This window comes from Panthera tigris, chromosome A2, assembly GCF_018350195.1.
Source record: "Panthera tigris isolate Pti1 chromosome A2, P.tigris_Pti1_mat1.1, whole genome shotgun sequence".
In the NCBI taxonomy this organism is placed as follows: domain Eukaryota; kingdom Metazoa; phylum Chordata; class Mammalia; order Carnivora; family Felidae; genus Panthera; species Panthera tigris.
In genome coordinates, this window is record NC_056661.1 from 85187950 (window position 1) to 85210403 (window position 22454).

At 32.6% G+C, this 22454-nt stretch overlaps 1 protein-coding gene across 2 annotated transcripts in view; it reads right to left on the reverse strand.

Moving 5' to 3' along the window:
• Positions 1 to 333: 333 nt before the first annotated feature.
• HGF (hepatocyte growth factor) overlaps positions 334 to 22454 on the reverse strand; it is an 80420-nt gene continuing 58299 nt past the window's right edge. For both annotated transcript variants that reach the window (XM_007076781.3, XM_007076780.3), the window contains exons 13-19: positions 17782 to 17820; positions 16464 to 16560; positions 13603 to 13677; positions 12605 to 12751; positions 11996 to 12102; positions 11730 to 11875; positions 334 to 4144 (exon numbers count right to left, since the gene is read on the reverse strand). In XM_007076781.3, the coding sequence (XP_007076843.2) occupies positions 3968 to 4144; positions 11730 to 11875; positions 11996 to 12102; positions 12605 to 12751; positions 13603 to 13677; positions 16464 to 16560; positions 17782 to 17820 (788 nt within the window). In that variant the 3' untranslated portion in view covers positions 334 to 3967. The remainder of the gene's footprint in view (positions 4145 to 11729; positions 11876 to 11995; positions 12103 to 12604; positions 12752 to 13602; positions 13678 to 16463; positions 16561 to 17781; positions 17821 to 22454) is intronic.

The window sequence follows — 22454 nt, forward strand, 5'->3', positions numbered from 1 at the left end:
CAAGTTATATCATAGCACCATTCTAGCAAATATGAAAATGACTAAATAGTTACATGTTACAGTGGAGGAAATCGAAATACATAGAGATGAATGGTTTACTGACAACCACTGATAATGCCACGGATACAAGTTTGGAATAAACTAATGCCTATTTGTCTTAGTTTTGGGATTTCTTACAACAAAGTATATGTAATTTCTGTCAATGAGATCATTGTTTTCTGCACTAAGCCCTAGAACAGATTCAAATATGTCCATGTGTATAATTATAATAAGAGAAAGGAAGCATTTTGATAAAATATTTTATTATTATTAAGAATAATAATATAATCATGGTTATAAAAATAGCAACTTTATTAACTACAGGAACTTTATATACAAGTCATAACCACAGTGTCCCCTTTTGGGCAAGCATCCAGCCATACCACTCAATAGGCAGCTTATCAATTTCCTATTTACACCAAGACAAACAGTTATAACATCCACAGTATTCCCTTTTCAGTTTCCTAAAGATAGAAACTTTCTGTGCAAATGGAAATGAACCTACTTAAAATTACACTGTCAAGATTTATAGGGACCAGAAAATGTTAACATTTTTCTTGTATTAGTAAATTCTTACTACAAAACTCAGTTGAACATTAAAAGATAACTTCTTTTTGAACTTTATTGTGAGAGGTATTGACACACAACTATGTCTTTTTATTCAAATTGACTTTTCTTCAAATGAGTTTGTCTATCAATATGTAATATAATTGAAAGTAGTTATATTTGGAACCTTAGTTAATCAATTTAAAGTTTTTAGCAAGAGAGTTTATTAAAATTCCTTACCTCATGATTTCTATATTGCAATACCAGTATTTATTTCTTAAAAAAAAAATGAAATGAAGATATTTAGAAACAACAACAACAACAACAAAATGTCTGACAACAATTTCTTGACAGTGCTTCTTTTTTCCCCCCAAGAGAATGTTGCGGCTATAACATTCACTTTGTATAGTACCATTGGTACCAACAAGAAATATTCACAGGAATAAGTGAAATACAATTTTGCTATCACATGCCATTACTGTTATTTTTCTTGCCTTCCAGTGTCTCAAATTTCCCACAGTTTGAAACACTCAGATAGCAAGCAAGAGCCTGTTAATACTAGAAATTGATTCAATATAAACCATTTTACTGGGGACCTGCCCACAGCAAATAGGTAAAACTTATTACATATTTTACAATAAAATTAAGGAAGTATACAAAAGGATTATCACCCCTTCTGCACGGCAGAGGCATTATGACAAATATTTTAATTTTACATTACTATTCCTGGAAGACATAAGAAAATGTCCACAGTGACAACTGCACATAACCATTATTCAAACAACCCAAACAAAAATAGCATTAAAAACTTCTAATTTAAAAGCTCCCTTCGTCCATTACTCAAAATACAATGGATTTTGGATAACTTGGATTTTTCATTTTTTATCATTTATTAAGAAAAGAATGCCCAGGAAATAGTATCTTTCACCAGAGAAAAATGACATTATTATTATCCATTGTCCTACCACCTAAAATAACATGGATCTTGTTCATCTTCCTTTTATTGTCAGTTCTGCTGACCTCCCTCTATTACAAAGGGAACTTCCCAAAGCTATAACTGCTTTGTGTACCATGTCTGATGTTTCATGGGTGGTATGTTTTCACCCTTTAAGAAAATGGAAAACAGTGAATTCAAAATATCTACAAAGTTAGCTTCATCTTGTATCTAGGGAATCCCTATCTCTCGTTCCATGGAAATTTGGAAGAAAAGTCGTAAAAGAAATATTTTAAAATATGAGTTTTTAAAAGTATTAGAATTTCATAAATGTTTTACAAATATCGCTAATATATGACTGAATAAAATTTTGCCAGTTCAGCAAGAAAAAACTGAAAAATAATTTTTGGACAATATACCTTTGAAATTCCTAGTGTTTGGATTAGAATGATATATCATATAAGGAAAGAAAAATACAATCAAATAAGATGGTGTGGACTGACAGCTTTTTGGAAGTCTCTTTGCTTTCCCTGTTTCTTGATACCAGCACATATCTGACCATATGTACATATACATGTACATATATATACATATATATGCAAATTGTGCAATAGACACATACACATATATATATGTACACATATATGTGTGTGTGTGTGTATGTGTCTATTGCACAATTTGGATAGGCATTTCTCGACTTGCTGTCCTATACTCTGTGGACTAAGTTTTCAAGTAAATTTAAGAGCATTTACTCAAGATTAAACAGTGTCCTATGAAACTTTTAGAGCATGATTAGGATCTCTGGCCTTAATTGACATTATTCAAGAGAAACACATGAGAGATATGGTGATACCGGATTGGGAGCATTCAAATAATCATTTTAAAATTTGTACGGGATGGTTTTGTGAAAATTCACAGCCTATCCTATTCGTCCTTGTGATCTCATTTCTTGACAAATACATGATTTTTTAGCTAATCATGTCAAATACAGTAATAAACATGATAATCTGGTATTATCAGACAGAATACAAAATTCAAATGAATATTCTCCAGGGCATTAGAAAGATGCCAAAGTTGTAAAATGAAATAAGACAAAATTTAGATACCTTGATAAAAATCTTTCATTCAGCAGATTTAACTCTCCTTTAAAAATATAACTAAATTCAGAGTTTAGACAAGCTAGTTTATTTCCTTTCCTATTACATTTTTTCCCCTTTACTTAAATAAAGTTTTATTAGGCTAAAAGAGTTCCAGGTTAAGAAATGTATTCTGATTTTTTTCTTCAATATGTACTGTAAGGCATAGTTTGATGGAAGTCTCTTTATAAGTCTTTGGGGATACATGGAAATTTTCCTCTGAAATAATCTTTAAAAATTCAAAGAAGGCGAACTACAAGCCAATCACCCAGCAAGTCTTATAATTAACCTACTTAAATACATTTTAAAGACCGAAATATTTTTAAGCTTCAATTACACAATTATCTAAGACTAGTAAAAAGTATTTTAGGAAAGTAGATCTAAAAATATCTTTCATAAATAAGTGTCCCTAAATTTGAAGGAAAGAAATAATACTAATACACATATTACCCTCTTCCTTTTAAGAATTATAAACTACACAATGACTAGGATGATAAATATGTTTAAACACCTAGATTAGGCATTACTTAACTTTGTGGGTCATGACCACACCTTAAATGCCAACCAGTAGAAATCATCTGCAGATTATTTCTAGAGAATGAGCTGGTCACTTCTGTCTTGCACCTTTCCTTAAATTTTCTACTGGTCTTTAGACATTTATAGTTTCCTCTTAAGGACAAACTGTATAGGTAAGCACTCAAAATATTTAGAGGCTACATTAGATATACCACGATTTGAACTCTAGTGCATGCACATGTGCACCCAGGTAGGATTATATGGGTACATGATTTCATAAAAAGTATGTGTACCAGTATTACAAGATACACAGTGAGGAGGAATGAATGAAATATAGTGTATTGCGTATGAAAGGTAATATAATTTAATATAGAGCTACAGTTTAAGGGCACTGGTATAAATTGTCTTTGTGAGGTTAAAATAATGTTTAACTCATGGTTTATTCATTATTAAGAAATTAATCTTGGAAAGCAGCGTAGAGAGAGTAATTGAACTTTTCCATTAAATCTTTTATCATCCAGCAATTATACCTTTGCAGTTTTTAATCCATTCAAGTATCTTCAGGAGATATGTTACTACACTTGCATGTACCTTAATTCACTTCAACATTTACAAAATAACACTGACAAACGAAACGACAGAAAACACCCATAAATATTAATGAGTATCTTAACAAACATGACACTCAAGTAGTTGTCTCAGGATTGTTTTCAGTGACATTTTAATTCCATGTTCTCCGAAATCTTCATGTAAAAGGAAATTGTACTGATGCAAGCTTCAAACACAGTTACATCAGCTATGACTGTGGTATCTTATATGTTAATATAATTTTGTGTATCCATTTTGCATAATATGCTACTCGGACAAAAATGCCAGGACGATTTGGAATGGCACATCCACGACCAGGAACAATGACACCAAGAACCATTCTCATTTTATGTTGTTCACAAACAAGTGGGCCACCATAATCTCCCTAGGAAGAAGACGTGCAACAATAACAACAAAAAAGTATTATTTTACAAACAAAAATTAGTAATTCATTAATATTTTCTATATAGATTGATATCTCAAATATACACATCTACACAAAAAGAATAACTGCAGCTATGAAGACGGAAATAGATGTTCTAAACCTTTGGTTGTATTTCTACAGAATTAGTCATGTAAAACTGAGAGAAGTACAAAAGTTCTCTATCGTGTTCTATCGTGTGTAGTATCCATTTAAGAATGACTTGTCTTATACAAAATATTCACTCATCTTTCTTTATGTTTATTTATTTTAAGAGAGAGAGCAAGCAGGGGAGGGGCAGAGAGAGAGAGGGTGAGAGAGGGAGAATCCCAAGGTTGCTCCGTGCTGATAGCACAGTAGGTGAGAGGCCAAAACCAAGGGTTGGATGCTAACAGACTGAGCCCCTAAGGTGCCCCTTCACTCATCTTCTAAAGTGGGTTTTGTCTTTGTTGAATGCGGACTAGTTAACACAAAGCCACTGATAGCTACTTAGAAGGTAGACTTTATATTTACTTTTCTTTTCTTCTGATGTTCAGAATATGTTTAACATAGAAAATTTAGAAAATGTAGAAAAATACAAGTACTTTTGTACCACACCTGTAATCATACAGGTTATGATTAATGCATATGATTAAATTGCATTAAATCTTCTTTTATTTCTAAAGCTTTTTGTTTTTCTTCCTTCTGTCTTGTCCCCAGAATTATTTTAACAAGTTAAATATAAATTGTAATTGATAAAATAATTTTATTTACTGTTCAGAAATTACTTTTCTTGGCATAAAGAAAGAATACTCCTGTATTTCCTGTTGGTGTTGGTAATTAAATTTATATATATATTTTTTATATTTCATACTCCCCTTCGTGGAAGGTAGCCTGTGATTTCATGACCTTTCTCTCTTTCTTTTCTTCTTTTTGTGCAAATGCCTATTATATTAAAGCATAGGTGCTTACCCTGTTTTTATCATCAGATGATAGAAGAAAGATGAATAGATTGATAGACTGATTTTTGTGTTATGTTTTTATAAAAATGTATATATTTATGCTTGTTATTATGTATAATCATTACAAATGTGCTGCATCATTTACATGTACCATGTAGCCTCCTAAGACTGCAGTGACTGGCTTTTGGCACCTCTTGTGTGAAGAAGAGTGTTTAGGACTATCTAAAATTTCCCATAACAGTGATGTGCTGAGATAAAACTAGACTACTGAAAATTTAGTTTTGAAAATACAGGTGTAAGAGAGCTATCAGCATTATATGATGGTGAAGCTGGTGATAAAACAGCAAGGGAAATATGTTAGTCTAAGAGATTTCATATAAGCTATGCCACATGACTTAATAAATCTGAAGTTTTACCATTGATTACTGATACAAACTCTTCAAAGCAATTCACTTTGGAAGACTTTCACTAAATGTGATTCCATTGCTATTATACAAACATTTGGGAGATTTTCTTCAACTGTTTAGATTTCAGTGGCTTCAGGGATTATATTACCTCGTTTTAAATATAAATCATATTAAAAAAAACATTCTAGAGGATAAATACATTTTTGAGACATGGCAGAATCAATTTAAAATTGTCTTGTCAATATGGATAAAAAATAGGGGCACCTGGTTGGCTCAGTTGATTAAGTGTCCGACTTTGGCCCAGGTCATGATACTGTGCTTTGTAGATTCGAGCCCTGCATCGAGCTCTGTACTGACAGCTTGGAGCCCAGAGCCTGCTTCAGATTCTGTGTCTCTCTCTCTCTCTGCCCCTCCCCTGCTTGCACTCTCTCTGTCTACCAAAAATAAGTAAACATTTAAAAAATTGTTTAAAATATGGATAAAATACATATATGATAGTGTAATGAATAATTCAATTCAGTGATAAAGTTAGGAATCTTAGAATATATAGATGATAAATCAGACTGCAGGCTGTTCCTGATAAGCAGTTGCGAAACATTTTGAGTAATGGCAGTAGGGCGGGAGAAGTGCATAGCTTCTTAAATGGTCGTGAAGATTGGATTGAGCTCAAAACTTTGTGTTTACTTAGTGTAAGTAAGTAAACAAACAAACAAACAAATAAATAAGTAAATAAATCTTTCTCCTAGTAGGATTTCGATTATAATAATGGACACAGTAATACTGATTTACTGGAAAAACACCAAATTTGAAAGTGGTTATAAACACATAATCTATTTCTGACAATATCATTTTAAAGCAGTTTTTAAAACTCTTCAACTTAGTAAATATTTTCTTTTCAGGAAGATAATATTAAAGCAATATATATAACACATGTATGTCAATACATATTTATGCTCCATATTTAGAGTATTTTCCTACATGTGAAAAGATATTTCATTATTGATTGAACTTATCCCATGCCTTACCGCATATAGTATTCCACAACTCCATAGCTCCTAGGCTTGGAGACTATGTCTCTTATATTCAAAATACATCTAAACATGCCAGTCAAAGGACACAGGGTGGTGGGACACCTGGGTGGCTTAGGGGGTTAAGCTCCTGACTCTTGGTTTTGGCTCCGGTCATGACATCACAGTTTGGTGATATCTGTGTTCATGATCTGTGCTATGTACACTGCTGTGTGGCGTATTCCTGGGATTCTCTCTCTCCCTCTCTCTATGCCTCTCCCCAATTTGCACTGTCTTGATCTCTCTCAAAATACGTAAATAAAATTTAAAAATATTAAAAAACAAGACATAATGGATAAAAAAGCAAGACCCATGTATATGCTGCCTAGAAGAGACTCATTCAGACCTAAAGACCTATGTAGATTGGAAGTGTAGGGATAGAAAAGCATTTATCATGCAAATAGAAGTAAAAAAAAAGCTGGGTTAGCAATATTTATATCAGACAAAATAGACTTTGAAACAAAGACTGTAACAAGAGACAAAGAAGGACACTATATAATCATAAAGAGAACAATTCAACAAGAAGATACACAATTGTAAATATGTATGCACCCAACATGGAGGCCCTCTAATGCATAAAGCAACTAATAACAAACAGGAAGGAAATAATTGATAGTAATGCAATGATAGTAGGGAATTTTAAGACCCCACTTACATCAATGGGTAGATCATCCAAACAGAAAATCAACAATGAAAGAGTGGCTTTGTATGACACATTGGCCAGAAGGATTTAACAGATACATTCAGAACATTCCATCCTAAAACAGCAGAATACACATTCTTTTCACTTGCACTGCACATTGTCCAAAATAGATCACATATAAGGCAACAAGTATCAACAAATTCAAAGAGATTGAAGTTGTATCATGCATCTTTCCAACCACAATGTTATAAAACTAGAAATCAAAGACAAGAAAAAATCTGAAAAGATCACAAATACATGTAGGTTAAATAACGTGCTACTAAAAGAATGAATGTATCAACTAAGAAATCAAAGAGTAAATAAAAAAAATACATGTAGACAAATAAAAATGAAAACACAACAATCCAAAGTCTTTGGAAGGCAGCAAAAACTGTTCTAGAAGGTAAATTTATCACAATACAAGCCTACCTCAAGAAAAAAGAAAAATCTCAAATAAGCAACCTACCCATAAACCTAAAAAAAGAGCTAGAAAAAGAAAAACAAACAAAACCCAAACCCAGCAAAAGGAAGGAAATATTAAAGATTAGAGCAGAAATAAACAAAATAGAAACTAAAAAAAAAAAAAAATAGAACAGGTCAATGAAACTAGGATCTGGTTTTTTTTAAAAGATCAACAAAATTAATAAACCTTTAGACTCATCGCAGAGAAAGAGCTTAAATAAAATCAGAAATCAAAGAGGAGAAATAGAAACAGACACTACAGAAACACAAAGGATTATAAGAGAATGTTATGAAAAATTACATGCCAACAAATTGGACAACCTAGAATAAATTCCTAGTAGTGCATAACCTCCCAAAACTGAATCAGGAAGAAATAGAAAATTTGAACATAATAACTACAAGCAGTGAAATTAAATCAGTAATTAAAAAAAACACTCCCAACAAACAAAAGTCCAGGACCAGACATCTTCACAGGTGAATTCTACATAAACATTTAAAGAAGAGTTAATACCTATTCTCAAACCATTCCAAAAAAATAGAAGAGGAAGGGAAGCTTCCAAATTCATCCTATGAAGATAGCATTACCCTGATAGCAAAAGCAGATGAAGACACTGCAAAAAAGAGAACTACAGGCCTATATCTCTGATGAACATAGATGCAGAAGTCCTCACCAAAATATTAGCAAACCAAATACAACAATTAATGATTTAAAAAACCATTCACCATGACCAAGTGAGATTCATTCCTGGGATACAAGGTGGTTTGATATTTGCAAATCAAACAATGTAATACATGACATGAGCAGGAGAAAGGATAAAAACCATAAGATCATTTCAATAGATGCAGAAAAAGCATTTGACAAAGTACAACACCCGTTCATGATAAAAACCCTCAGCAAAGTAAGTTTAGAGGGAACATACTTCAACATAATAAAGGCCATCTATGAAAAACCCACAGCTAATTTCATCACCAATACGGAAAAATTGAGAGATTTTCCTCTATTATCAGGAAGAAGACAGGGATGACCACTTTCACCACTGTTATTTAACATACTGTTGGAAATCCTAGTCACAGAAATCAGACAACAAAAAGAAATAAAAGGCCTCCAAATTGTCAAGGAAGAAGTCAAACTTTCACTATTTGCAGATGACATGATACGCTATATAGAAAACCCTAAAGACTCCACCAAAAACCTACTAGAATTGATAAATAAATTCAGTAAGGCCACAGAATACAAAATCAATGTATAGAAATCTGTTGCATTTCCATACACTAATAATGAAGTAGCAGGAAAAAAGAAATTGAGAAAACAATCCCATTTACAATTGCACAAAAAGTAATGAAATAAAGTATACTTTGTTAAGTATAAACTTAACAAAGGTGGTGAAAGTTCTTTTCTTTGTAAACTATAGCACTGATGAAAGAAATTATCAAGGACACAAAGAAATGGAAGGATATTCCATGTTTATAGAGTGGGAGAGCAAATATTGTTAAAATGTCCATACTATACAGAGAAATCTACAGATTTAATGCAATCCCTATCAATACACCAACAGCATTTTTCACAGAAGTAGAAAAAACAATCTAGAAAAGACCATGAATAACCAATGTAATCTTGAAATAGAAGAACAAAACTGGAGGTATCACAATCCTAGATTTCAAGATATACTACAAAGCTGTTGTAATCAAAATAGTATGGTACTGACAAAAGATAGACTCATAGATCAATGTAACAGAACAGAGATCCCAGAAATAAACCCAACATTATATGGTCAATTAATCTGCAACAGAGGAGGAAAGAATGTGCAATAGGAAAAAGACAATCTCTTCAACAGATGGGTTGGGAGAACTGGACAGCTACATGCAAAAGAATAAAACTGGAACACTTTCTTTCACCATACACAAAAATAAATCCAAAATGGATTAAGAAATAAATGTGAGACCTGAAACCACAAAAATCCTAGAAGAGACCACAAGAAGTAATTTCTCTAAAATCATCCATAGCAACATTTTTCTAGATATGTGTATCCTGTGGCAAGGGAAATATAAGCAGAAATAAATTACCGGGACTACATCAATCATCAAAATAAAAAGCTTCTGCACAGCAAAGGAAGCATTCAACAAAACTAACAGGCTACCTAATGAATGGGAGAAGATATTTGCAAATGACTTATCTGATGAAGTTAGTATCCAAAATATAGAAAGAATTTATACAAAATCAACACCCCAAAACCGAGTAATCCAATTGAAAAATGGGCAGAAGATGTGAACAGACATTTCTCCAGAATATACAGATGGCCAACAGATACATGAAAAGATGCTTAACTTCACTCATCAATAGGGAAATGAAATGCAAATCAAACCATAATGAGACATCACCTGCCAGAATGGCTAAAATCAAAAACAATAGAAATAACAAGTGTTGGCCAGGATGTGGAAAAACAAGGAACCCTCTAGCACTGTTGGTGGTGAATGCAAACTAGTGCAGCCACAGTGGAAGACAGTATGGGGGTTCCTCAAAAAATTAAAAATAGCACTACTGTATGATCCAGTAATTCTACTACTGGATATTTACCCAAGAAATATTGAAACACTAACTAAAAAAGGTATGTGTAGCCCTACATTTATTGCATCATTATTTATAATAGCTGAATTATGGAAGCAGTATTAAGGGCCCATAAACAGATGAATGGATAAAGATGTGATATATATATCTATATATACACATATACATATATACATATATACACACATATACATATATATGTATATATACATATATATACACATACACATATATACACACGTGCATACAAACACACAGGAATATTACTCAGTCATAAAAAAAGAATGAAATATTGCCATTTGCAGCAACATGGATGAATCTAGACAGTATAATGCTAAGTGAAATAAGTTAGTAAGAGAAAGATAAATACCATGTGATTTCACTCGTGTGGGATTTAAGAAACAAAACAAAGAAAAACAGGCAAACCAAAAACAAAACGTTAACTACAGAGAACACACTGTGGTTATCAGAGGGGAGGTGGGTGGGGGAGTGGGTGGAATTGGTGTAAAGAATTAAATACCCTTATGATGAGCACTGAGTAACGTATAGAATTGTTGAATCACTATATTGTACGCCCAAAACTAATGAACACTGCATGTTAACCACCCTGGAATTAAATATTTTAATAAAAATATAAAAAAATATTCTCAGTTTCAGAAATAATTTTAAAAGTACAAAATGTGCATAAAAATAAATTAAAAACAAAATGTAAAAAAAATACATGTAAAATAATGGTTTAACAGCTTGTCTATGTAAAATAGGGATAGGAAAACTGCCAAGTTGAAAGAACAGTTGCCTAACAAATGAAAATGTCCAAGCTCTTGAAACCACAAACTTTGACCTTTTGGTTTTTTAAAATAGAATTTGTTTACACACACACACACACACACACACACACACGCACGCACACGCGTGCGCGCACACTGGCTTAACCAAAAACACATTTAAAAATTTAAAACCAGGCCTGTATCTGCTAACAAAATTACTAATGGGGTTCATTTAGGGAGAATTTGGGAAGATCAGATAACGTTAGAAAAACATTAGAAAAATGCAAACTATTGTATCAAACTGTGTATTGAATACTTTTAATTTGAACAGCTGTCCATTAGAGTTCTGGCTGCATTATTTTATTGTATTTGTTTTTTGTTTTGAGAGACAAATGTCATCATAGCTTGCTGATAATGAAACATGGATTTTCTTACTGTTTAAAGTAAGTGTAGAAGAATAATGAAAGGTTATTTTTCCCAATTTCTGTCTCTTAGAACAAACTGGTATACAGGGGTTTTTATTTGAGAAAAATGGACCAAGATACCAAAGAGACAAAAAAGAAACAAAAAACAAACATGAGAAACTATGACATTTATTACATACTGTTTACTTAAAAAAACAAAAACAAAAACAAACACACAAAAAAAACCTTTTACCTCACATGGTCCTGACACAATATTTTCGGCACCTGCACATATTTCAGACTCATTCAGAGTCACCTTCCCTTGATGGTATTGGCTGCATTTCTCATTCCCCATAATATAGAGATGTGCTACTCGTAATAGGCCATCAGAGTTGATTGCTAGAATGGTGTAAAAAATGCACAGTTAATGAGCACAAGGTAAGGTGAGAAAAAGGAAACAAATAGAATTGTTTTACATAAAAACATATGATATTGCCTTATCTTTTAAAAATAGCTTACATCCAGTATAACCCCAGCCATAAACACTGCAAGTGGTTTTTTCAGGAATGGTGCATCCATAATTAGGTAAATCAATTGTACTAACAAAATCATCCAGGACAGCAGGCCTGAAAATGGAAAATACAATGATAAATACCCTTGATTGAATCAACACAAAATTAACACATTGAAATTTGGTGTTAATTTTTAATATGAGATTAAGAGAGAATAAACAGTCTTGTTTCTTAAAAAAGAAAAAGGGAGTGTCTAATCCAATGTAGGTAGTAGAGGTGGGGGTAGGTAGCAGAGAAATGAGTCATTTACTTGCTAAGTGGTCGCTGTATTTTTTAAACATTATTTTACCTATTAAAGTTACCAAATGATTACTCCCTAAGCTTTGGTTTTAGAGCAGGTTATTCAGACTTGGTCAAACTTCATTTATTCATTTTGAGAATTTTTAAGATGTCTTTGTCTCTTTGTACACACACACACACACACACACACATGACATGTGACATATGCTTTTATAATAAATTTACGTGAAAGAGAAAGAATAGCCACATGGCTAAAGAAAAAGCTTCAATAATTCCAGTGTGGGTTAAAAATACAAAACCTTCTCAAGCAACTAACCTAGCAAGCTTCAGTAATACCAGATCTGACCCTTCAGGCCCATATACCAGCTGGGACACATTTAGAACCTGTTTGCGTTTCTCATCTCCTCTTCCGTGGACATCATGAATCCCAAGCCAAGCTTCATAATCTTTCAAGTCTTTGTTTCTAAGTAAAAAAAATTAAAATGTAAAATACAATTTTAAATTGGGTAGTATTATTCAGACATATGATCATTTTAGCTTATAAATAGGGCGGATACATAACCTAAATTTAAAATTTGAATCAAAGTATAATAAAGAGCAACACATTTGTTATGAGAGATTCTGAGTGTTGCAAGCACACATAAGGAGAAAGAGCCTTCAAACTGCTCAAATTCTAAATGGCTATTTAAGAAAAAAACTCTTTTAGTCACACGTGAAAAATTCTCAGGTGAAGCACATCACATGAAGTATAATTTTCTGCAGATTTTCCTTCTTAGCTTTGTATATGTTTGGTTTATTAATGGGGATTGAGAATTTATACCAACAAAATCAAAGTGAATTTGATGAGAATCAGGAAGTAAGTTTACAAATGCTACCTCCTTAACTTTTCCTTAGGCTAATTCTCATTAAAAATTAATCCCAGGATGCTTCTGAGCCTGGATCTGCATAAGAAAGGAGAAGTGAGAATTGAGAGAAATTTGCTGATAACTAAGAAAAGGATTTCTATCTGGAAATATAGAGTGCAAGTAGGAGGTGGGGGGAAAGATTATTTACATAATTCTAGCAAAATTCTCTCCCAAACGAGAGTCATGCCAATTGTAGAAAGAAGTGAACAGAAGTAGTACCCAGTACATAAATATCAATTAAGTCAAAGTAAGTTTTGCAAGCTAAATCTAAAAACAGAAAGTACATAATTTGTTCAACACTTGTTGGTGAATCTGTTAAATGAATACACATTTTAAGCCTAAAAGCTAAATGGAAACCCTACATATTTTTGAAGGCTCAAAACAAATATTGGTTTCAGAAACACTTTACCGAGAAGGGAAACATTGTCTTGCGGTAAGAATCCAGCTTTCCTTTATCAATGATCCTCCACAGATATGTTTATTTCTATGAGAAAGAGGAAAGAGAAACAAGTAACATCTGCGCAGAAAGGGTGCCTGCCAATTAATGCAAAACCTATGGCTCCATTGTTAAAAATAAATGCATTTGAGAGGAAAATATAGAAATTAGCTCAGCAAGAATAAAATGAATAACTCTTTTACTGGAAGGATGATATTTGACGATTGAAGCATTAGCATTTTTTTCCTCATGTGATAACAAATACGAAATCATCTTTATTTTTGAGTAATGAGCCCTATCATTACACACTGAGATCCATTCCCACCACACATATTCACATGTGTGTGTATCTATCCTTGTGAGAGCAAGTATGTACTACAAATATAGAATATTTAGCATGAACAAAAATCACAAAAGAACGACAAAAACAATGTAGACCTATTTAAATTCAATGTCTGATTATAAAAATGCAACCCTGAGTTTTTACTTAAACCCTAAAAACTATCTGATGGCGGCAATATATATTTGGACATTATTTCCCTTCTTTCATTACCATTATTTATTTGTGAAATGTTAACTTTGAATATAGTGGAGTTTGAGTAAATTTGTTGAGCTTAAAGCAAGCAGTATAAATTTCACTTATAAAATTAAAACAATTTTATAAGACAAATCATCTAAGAAACTATTAAATATTTGTAGGGAATAAAAAATACTAGCACATTTACTTGATGATATCCTAAATCTGTAAATGCATTATTTTTTGGCAGAGAAATGGAAAAAAACACAACTTTCCCAATTTACATTTCCAAAGAGTACAGATGTTCAATGCTTCAGAGGGTAATAGAAGAAGGTTCCCAGACTAAGACCACAATTATTTATGGCCAGTACCACAGAGGAGGCTAAGAGTGTATATCGAGTTTTAATTTCTATTCCTCTCAGTATGTGTTTTGGAAGAATAACTAAACAGCTGTTTTTACTGAGGACTTGGATTTAAAAGAAAAAATATATATTTTTTTCTAAAAGTTTATAGTACTCTGATCTGATGGAAAAGAGTTTCACCTGCTCCTCTAAGGATGGAGACTTCCAGAGGACTATTCTTATTCATCCTCCCATGGTCAGTAATAAATTTAGAAGTATATGCCTCTTTTTTTTTCTGGAGTTATGAGATTTGCAAAGAATCAGTAACTAATTCATATATGTGGAATCTTAGAACAAATTTATCATAAAGAAAATGAAACACTCTCTCCCCAAAATTGACAGTCTTCATTAAATCTTTATATTTCATAGTCAGCTCTAATATTCTGGTGAGTTTCACAATTCTGTTTCAGTACTACACGCCTAGGACAGCTACACCACAATTATTGACATAAATATTTGTCAAATTTGGTGGCTTACTCTCTGCAAAAGGGCATATTAAAAGAAAACTTCAGGCCATCTTCTACCCAGTATCTAGAGTCTGATTTATATTTATATCAAATTTATGAATGCCATGCTTGCTAAGAATTAGTTTATTCATAAAAGAACTTCAGTTTCAAGTTGTCTTTATTCTACTTCAATATCCCTGATTTAATTGTAGCAAAAGATGTACTTTCTACCTCTACTAGAAACTTAGAGGTAAAGGAACATAGAGGGTCTTCAAAAAGAGGAGATATTTGAGTTGGTATTTGAAGAATGAGAAGTATTTTCCAGACATAAAATAGAGGAAGAAAGATACAACATGTAGTGAGAACAATAACCTAAAGGCTTGGAGGGAGAAACATGGAATGTCTTGAAAACAAGGGGAAATGGGGCTAAAATGAGTGTATTTTGGGATAGACTATATAATGAGGTTCCAAGAGAGATAAAAACAAAGGTACTTTAACATTCAGATTACCAAATGGTGTAATATATGTAATGTATAGGAAGTTGTAAGATCAGATTTCAACTAACTTCTATTTTCAATATTTAATTCTTCCAACATAACTAGTGATTTTAATTTTTATAGGAGCATATTGTCCAAAATGATTTTACTGAAAACATATCATGAGATATGAGAAATAGACATGTCAAGAATTTTTCATCCATGCTGAATAGTATAATAGCTAGGCTATCCAGCATCAATATAGTTGGTTAATCTTTTTCTCAATGATAGACTATTCTATAACTTAAAATTATTATTTTCATTAGAATGCAAATGAAAAAATTTAGAAATTAAAAACAAATATAAAGTTTCTGATATGATTACACATAAGCATGTTAGAAAATAAAGTCATAATATCCTAGATTAGGGAATTAATTGCATGTGTTTTATAACTGCTTCAGTGATATCAAGGTATAAGTAGATTCTCTGTGTAGTTGTGTTTTCTTAAAAATTAATGAAGTGTAGGGGCACCTGGGTGGCTCGGTCGGTTGGGCGTCTGACTTCGGCTCAGGTCATGATCTCATGGTCCGTGGGTTCGAGCCCCGCGTCAGGCTCTGTGCTGACCGCTCAGAGCCTGGAGCCTGTTTCAGATTCTGTGTCTCCCTCTCTCTCTGCCCCTCCCCTGTTCATGCTCTGTCCCTCTCTGTCTCAAAAATAAATAAACGTTAAAAAAAAATTAAAAAAAAATTAATGAAGTGTCACTTGTCATCAGAGACAGTGTCAACACATAGGGAACCTCCATGAACATTTAAAAAGGCACTGTCTCTGAAGGCACAAATTGTAAAATCCGGAGCTATTTGGCAAGCAGAATCTGGTCAGTCTCCTCTTGTGCCCCCCTCATATGGGTGCCTATATGGATGGTACAACCATCCTGTTGGGAATATGACTTTGCAAATAATTCAAATACATGTGATTTGTGTCTATTAATAATTACCTGTATTTCAAACTAACCATCCATCCTACATTTGTCCGCGTTGGGATTCCATTTACAACTCGCAGTTGTTTTGTTTTGGCACAAGATATTACGGGATCTAAAAAGAGGACCAAAGACAACATTTTGACAAAACATCTTGCAATAATCAGTGCCTCTCAGTTTGCTTAAAAGCATGGTACTTAAACAAATGTAACTACTGTAAGGTTGTCAGAAGAACATTTGGAGGAAAGAAGGTAAGTATTATGACTATAGTGTCAAAACAGGCCTAAAATGTTTGCTATGTTCATCTAAGTAGACAAGTAACATAAAAAAATGAATTAACTCAAGGTAGACAGCATTGCCATAGTGAGAGTGGCCTTGCCCACCAAGCACTAAGTATAGGCTCTTCATATATAACACTAATTGTTATTTCCTTCACAAACCTCTATACAAAATGGAAGAATGTTCTTTATAGTAGCCATTTCTGAATATCAATGGAAATCAATAGCCTCAATGAAAAAAAAAAACTATATTTGTTTTTTATTACTTCTTTTTTATGATAAGAATGTAGAGCCTTTTGAAACATGTTACCAGCATTGCATTTATTGAAATTGTATCCAGATGACAAAATTATTATGTCCAAATCATTAAACCCAAATGACATGATGCAGAATTCTTTGGCGTCAACTTTTTCCTGACCCTTCTCCGGATTCCTTGCCTTATCCTTTCTATTCCTGTGCATGGTCTAAAATTTCCATTTGCTTCTTCAGGCTGAGACAGAGCAGGTGGTCTCTTAAATCAAAACACTTGAGTATCTTCCTTCAGCCCAAGACATATGTGAAAATCAAAAACAAGCAGTTCTAAAAAGATTTTCATAAATTGAATATTAACCGAACCTCTCAGTTTGTATCGTCTTTTACCTAGTGGTGCATGTCAAGAGCCTTAAAAATAGAGCAGGTAGACACATTGCATAACTTTCCAACCTTCTGGTTTTATTTTTTTTCTGACTTTAGCATCCTGATTTAATTTAAAGGATGGTGAAGGTCCATTAATGTCCATTTTGCCCAAAATTATGAGTAAGATAAATGCTCTTCTCAAAGTTAAGTATAACATCTTATATTTTCTGAAAGAGAATTGAATTTTGATGTTCAGTATGTAGTTGCCTTTGTAACCCCTTTACACAAGCACATAGAGAAGAATTTAATAAAAACAAATAGCTTAACTTATTTTTATGACAGAAGTTAATATAGTGATAAGATATTTTCCATGAAGAAAATAATGACATAACTTCTGACACATAGAGATTCGAATATACTATATATTACAAAAGATTACTTACGGTCTAAATTGACTATTGTAGGTGTGGTATCACCTTCACCTGTAAAATAAATATATACATATATACATAATTCATTCATACATATTTCTGGTATATAGAACCAAAAGTATATATTAAAATCCAAATATCCATGAATTGGATAATTTACTAAAATTTCAACATTTTATTTAAAGATAAAATGTGATAGTATGCTTTTAGTAATAATGTATGACTTTACTGGGTATTAATGACTTTACTGGGTACTGTGAGGAAAGCCCTATTTTATGGCTGTGGAGACACTCAGGTGTGTGGTTTGATGAGTATTGGAAGCTTAGATTACACTGCTGGCCTCACGGAGCAGCCTGATTCTACAGAAATGTCCCAGAGGTGCCCAACATGATACACAATGAATATTCCATTGAATAGCACTAATGCTTATTATTGTTTGCTTGAGCCAGTCATATGGACTGACTGTGTTTTGTTTGCTTGTTTGTTTTTGCTTTTGTTTTTTTATTGTAATTTGGACCTTTTATAGTTTTTCTGAAAATCAGTTTTATTTTGTTATATGGTTGAGGATAACTGAAACACCGCATGCTTCAGAAAACTCTTTTAAGAATTCTAGAAGATAGAGGGGCACCTGGGTGGCTCAGTTGGTTAAGCGTCTGACTTCAGCTCAGGTCACGATCTCGCGGTCCGTGAGTTCGAGCCCCGCGTCGGGCTCTGGGCTGATGGCTCAGAGCCTGGAGCCTGCTTCTGATTCTGTGTCTCCCTCTCTTTCTGCCCCTCCCCCGTTCATGCTCTGTCTCTCTCTGTCTCAAAAATAAATAAACGTTAAAAAAAATTTTTTTAAAAGAATTCTAGAAGATAGAAATCAATGTCACTAATGGAAAAAGAGGGATGACAAAATATAATTGCGTTTTGTTGGAATATTTCAAATACTGATTCTTCCACATGGTAACAAAAACAAAAGTATGGGAAAAAAGAACACTGGGAACTGCAAGTTAATTCTAACTAAAATGTCATAACTTACTTTTTTTTTTTCATAACCTCCCTACCAGGGTTTAATCTCTGCAAAGAGAAAAGCTTGGAAGATGCTAGGATTTGAAAATACTTATGCAGTAATGAATGAGGCATGCAACATTTCCTGTAGTTTAATGTCTGACTGTTCAGAATTCATGGTATAGAGTTTAGTCAGGCACTATTTAGACCCAGCTGGTTGTTAATCCCAGGAAATGCCCTGAGCTCAAATAAACCAGCAGCAAAACAATAAGGGCATATGGATTCCTTTGTAATACATGCAAATTTGACTGTTATTTATGGGAAATCTCATAAGAATTAATATATGCTAAAGGGTTGTTATTTATGTTAGTTTTCCAGATCTAGATATTTTAAAATGAATAAGGGTAAAGGCAAACATATAAATTTCATTATTTCCCTTTTTAGCTTATCCTTGGGGAGGGTTTTGTCTTAGAGTCAGCTGAAGTCAGTGTTTTAGCTCATAGTACAAATTAAGATTGAGGCCAACTATGGTCATTAAAACATCAAGGATATTGGTTATTCCACTCCAATCAATCACTTGAAAATTCTAAATTTAAAAACTAGATATTTAGTCCTTCTGGTGTTGTGCTGAAAAACACTAGACTGACCATTCTATCCTTATTGTATATCAAGTTTCCTATTTTTAAGCATCAAGTTAATAGGTCAACAAAATACTTAGTTCATTATTGTAATTTACTACAATATTTACATTTTTAAAAATTTATAGATATTGTATATTTAGGACTTTAATTACTCGTAGTTATTATATACATATATTTCCATTAAACCAATATTTCTCATGCTTTAGAATAAGCTGAAATACCACTTAAAATCAGATTTCTGAAGATTCTGAATTGGTAACTAGATTATGAGTTTTTTAAAAAGCATTTAAAAGCATTTAAAAAGCATTCTTCTGTTGAACACTTTGAGCAAAACTTTGAGAAACTGCTCTCTAGGCCTTTTCCATTTTACCATCAAATACTATTCTTGCTTCTTCTTTTTGCTTTTCCCATACTATCTCCACCACAGGACTCAAATCTGAAATATACTTATTTATGATACAAATCTTTTGTATTGATTCAAGTTAAACTTGAAGGGAAACATGTCATTGATAAAGGGTTTACCTATGGAAGAGTAGGTAAATGTGTATGTGTCTACGTTTATATGGCCTCAGAACCAAATATGAATTCTTACTGAAAAGAACCTTCTTGTAATGTATTCTTAGTTTCAACCCAAGCTCAAAACTTTATGGACATCACATATTTCTCCAGGTGGATATCTATGTTCCCATTCTCATTATATATTTTAATATGAATATATATTTATTAAATTATATTTACATAAATGTCTCTTCTCTACACTGAAAGATAACTGAAGGTAAAAAAAATATTGTTTTTATTGTTGTATACCTAGCATGTTATAACATAGGGTTTTGTACACACTAGCAACTGAGTTTAAAATTAATAAGTGAATAAGTAATACAAACTGAGATGGAAGTTAAGTTTGTGCAAGGCACTTATAGTAATAGAGCTGAAATTCTTACCCTGGAAGTTGGAGTTGAAGCTCTTAACCACTACATTCTAAGTATTTAATACTGAAGATTTGTCTAAGATCTACAAAGTATGTATGTGCATAGGTAAATATATAGGCATTTCTACAATTTTATTTTTACATACCTGATAATCCTAAAAATGTATGTTAAGTATTGTTCTGTAAACATTTTTTAAAAAGAAATTAAAACTTTTGCATGTTTTTTAATACAAATGTACAGTGTGAAAATGATTTATACAGTCTCTACAGTTAAATAAATAAGAACTCAAATCTTCTAAAGATAAATTTTATTAGCCTTTCACCAGTGGGAAAATATAAATAAATCCTGGCTATAAATATTAGTTAGAAAAATGACAGTGTAAAAATATTTATTGAAATTAATGTTCAGAATATATTGAAATAAAAATGAGTTATTTGCAATAGCATTTAATCACATACTAGCAACACTCTGAAGTCTTTCAATAGCACATTACTAACTTTTAGTTTTAAAATGTTAGTTGAAAATATGTTTTGAGAACTTTTAAATTATTAGAGTCCTGTGTCAGTTAGGTTTATAAACCAAATTACGCTTCTCTGAGATTCTACAGGACCATTTTACTCTGAACTATGTCCCGGTGTGCAATAGAACTGTTTTAGAAGCCTGACATTTTCCCTTCTTCCTAGACCACTGGATATTTTATTAGTCTCCATCATTCTTAATCATAGAGACATCACAGAAAGATACCACCAGGTAAAGCTAATGTTTATAAAGAATAATCCTTTAACCATTAAAAAAAAATTATGTGCCAGATAGGTAGGTTTCTTTGCTTTTTACTGCTAAAACTAGAAAGACATCTTCTGAAGAAGAACATTTTAAGGTCCTAAGCCAACCCTAATATGGGAAAAATAGAAAATTAGGAACGCACTAATTAATTTGAAAGGCTATGATTATAACTAATGAAATAAATATATGTAATATAATAACATATATAATAATATATAATTTATTTATAAGCATATAAGGTGTTTATTTACTATTATAGAGAATTTATTTATTAAAAATAGGTTGGGAAGTTACAAGTCACTTATAACCATACTAGATGAATATCATATTTAAGAAGTTTGCCTATTTATGATAAAATTTCAGAAATATGACTAGTGTTGGGGTGCCTAGGTGGCTCAGCCAGTTAAGCATCCTACTTCTGCTCAGGTCATGATCTCACGGCTCATGAGTTCAAGCCCGCGTAAGGCTCTGTGCTCACAGCTCAGAGCCTGCAGCCTGCTTCTGAATCTGTATCTCCCTCTCTTTCTGCCCTCCCCCACTCCCACCCTGTGTGTGTCTCTCTCCCTCTCTCAAAAATAATCATTAAAAAGAGAAAGAAAAAAAGAAACATGACTAGTGTTTCCACTTAAGGTAAGAAATTATCTGTTTAATTTGCCATAAATTATGTGTTTGTATTTCATGTTTTTTTTAAGTTTATTTATTTATTTTGAGAGAGAGAGAGAGAGAGAGAGAGAGAGAGAAAGAGAGAATGAGCAGGGGAGGGGCAGAGAGACAGGAAAAGAGAATCCCAAGCAAGGTCACACTGTCAGCGTGGAGCCCATATGGGGCTCAGACTCACGAACTTTGAGATCTTGAGCTGAGCTGAAATGAAGAGTCGGATGTTTAACTGACTGAGCCGCCCAGGTGCTGCTGTATTTCATGTTTTAAAGCAAACATCATTTCTTCATTTTAATCCTTTAAAATGGGTACTTTTGTTCCTATTTTCAGGGTACTTGCTACTGGCTTATGTCACAAGAGAAACATTCTTTTTTTTTTTTTGCGTTTTTTATATTTTAATTCCAGTGTAGTTAACATACAGTGTCATATTAGTTTCAGGTGTACAATATAGTGATTCAACAATTGTATACATTGCTCAGTGTTCATCATAATTGTATTCTTTAATCCCCTTCACCTATTTCACTCATCCCCCACCCACCAAGAAAAACATTCTTAAAATAAAGGGTGTCCTTTTGTAGACGTGAGATAGTTTAACATAATGTTTAAAGATGTTTGCTATAAACAGAGCTATGAGATATGTAGTCTAGTAAGATGGTCTTTTGCTACTGACACAGTTTTATAATAA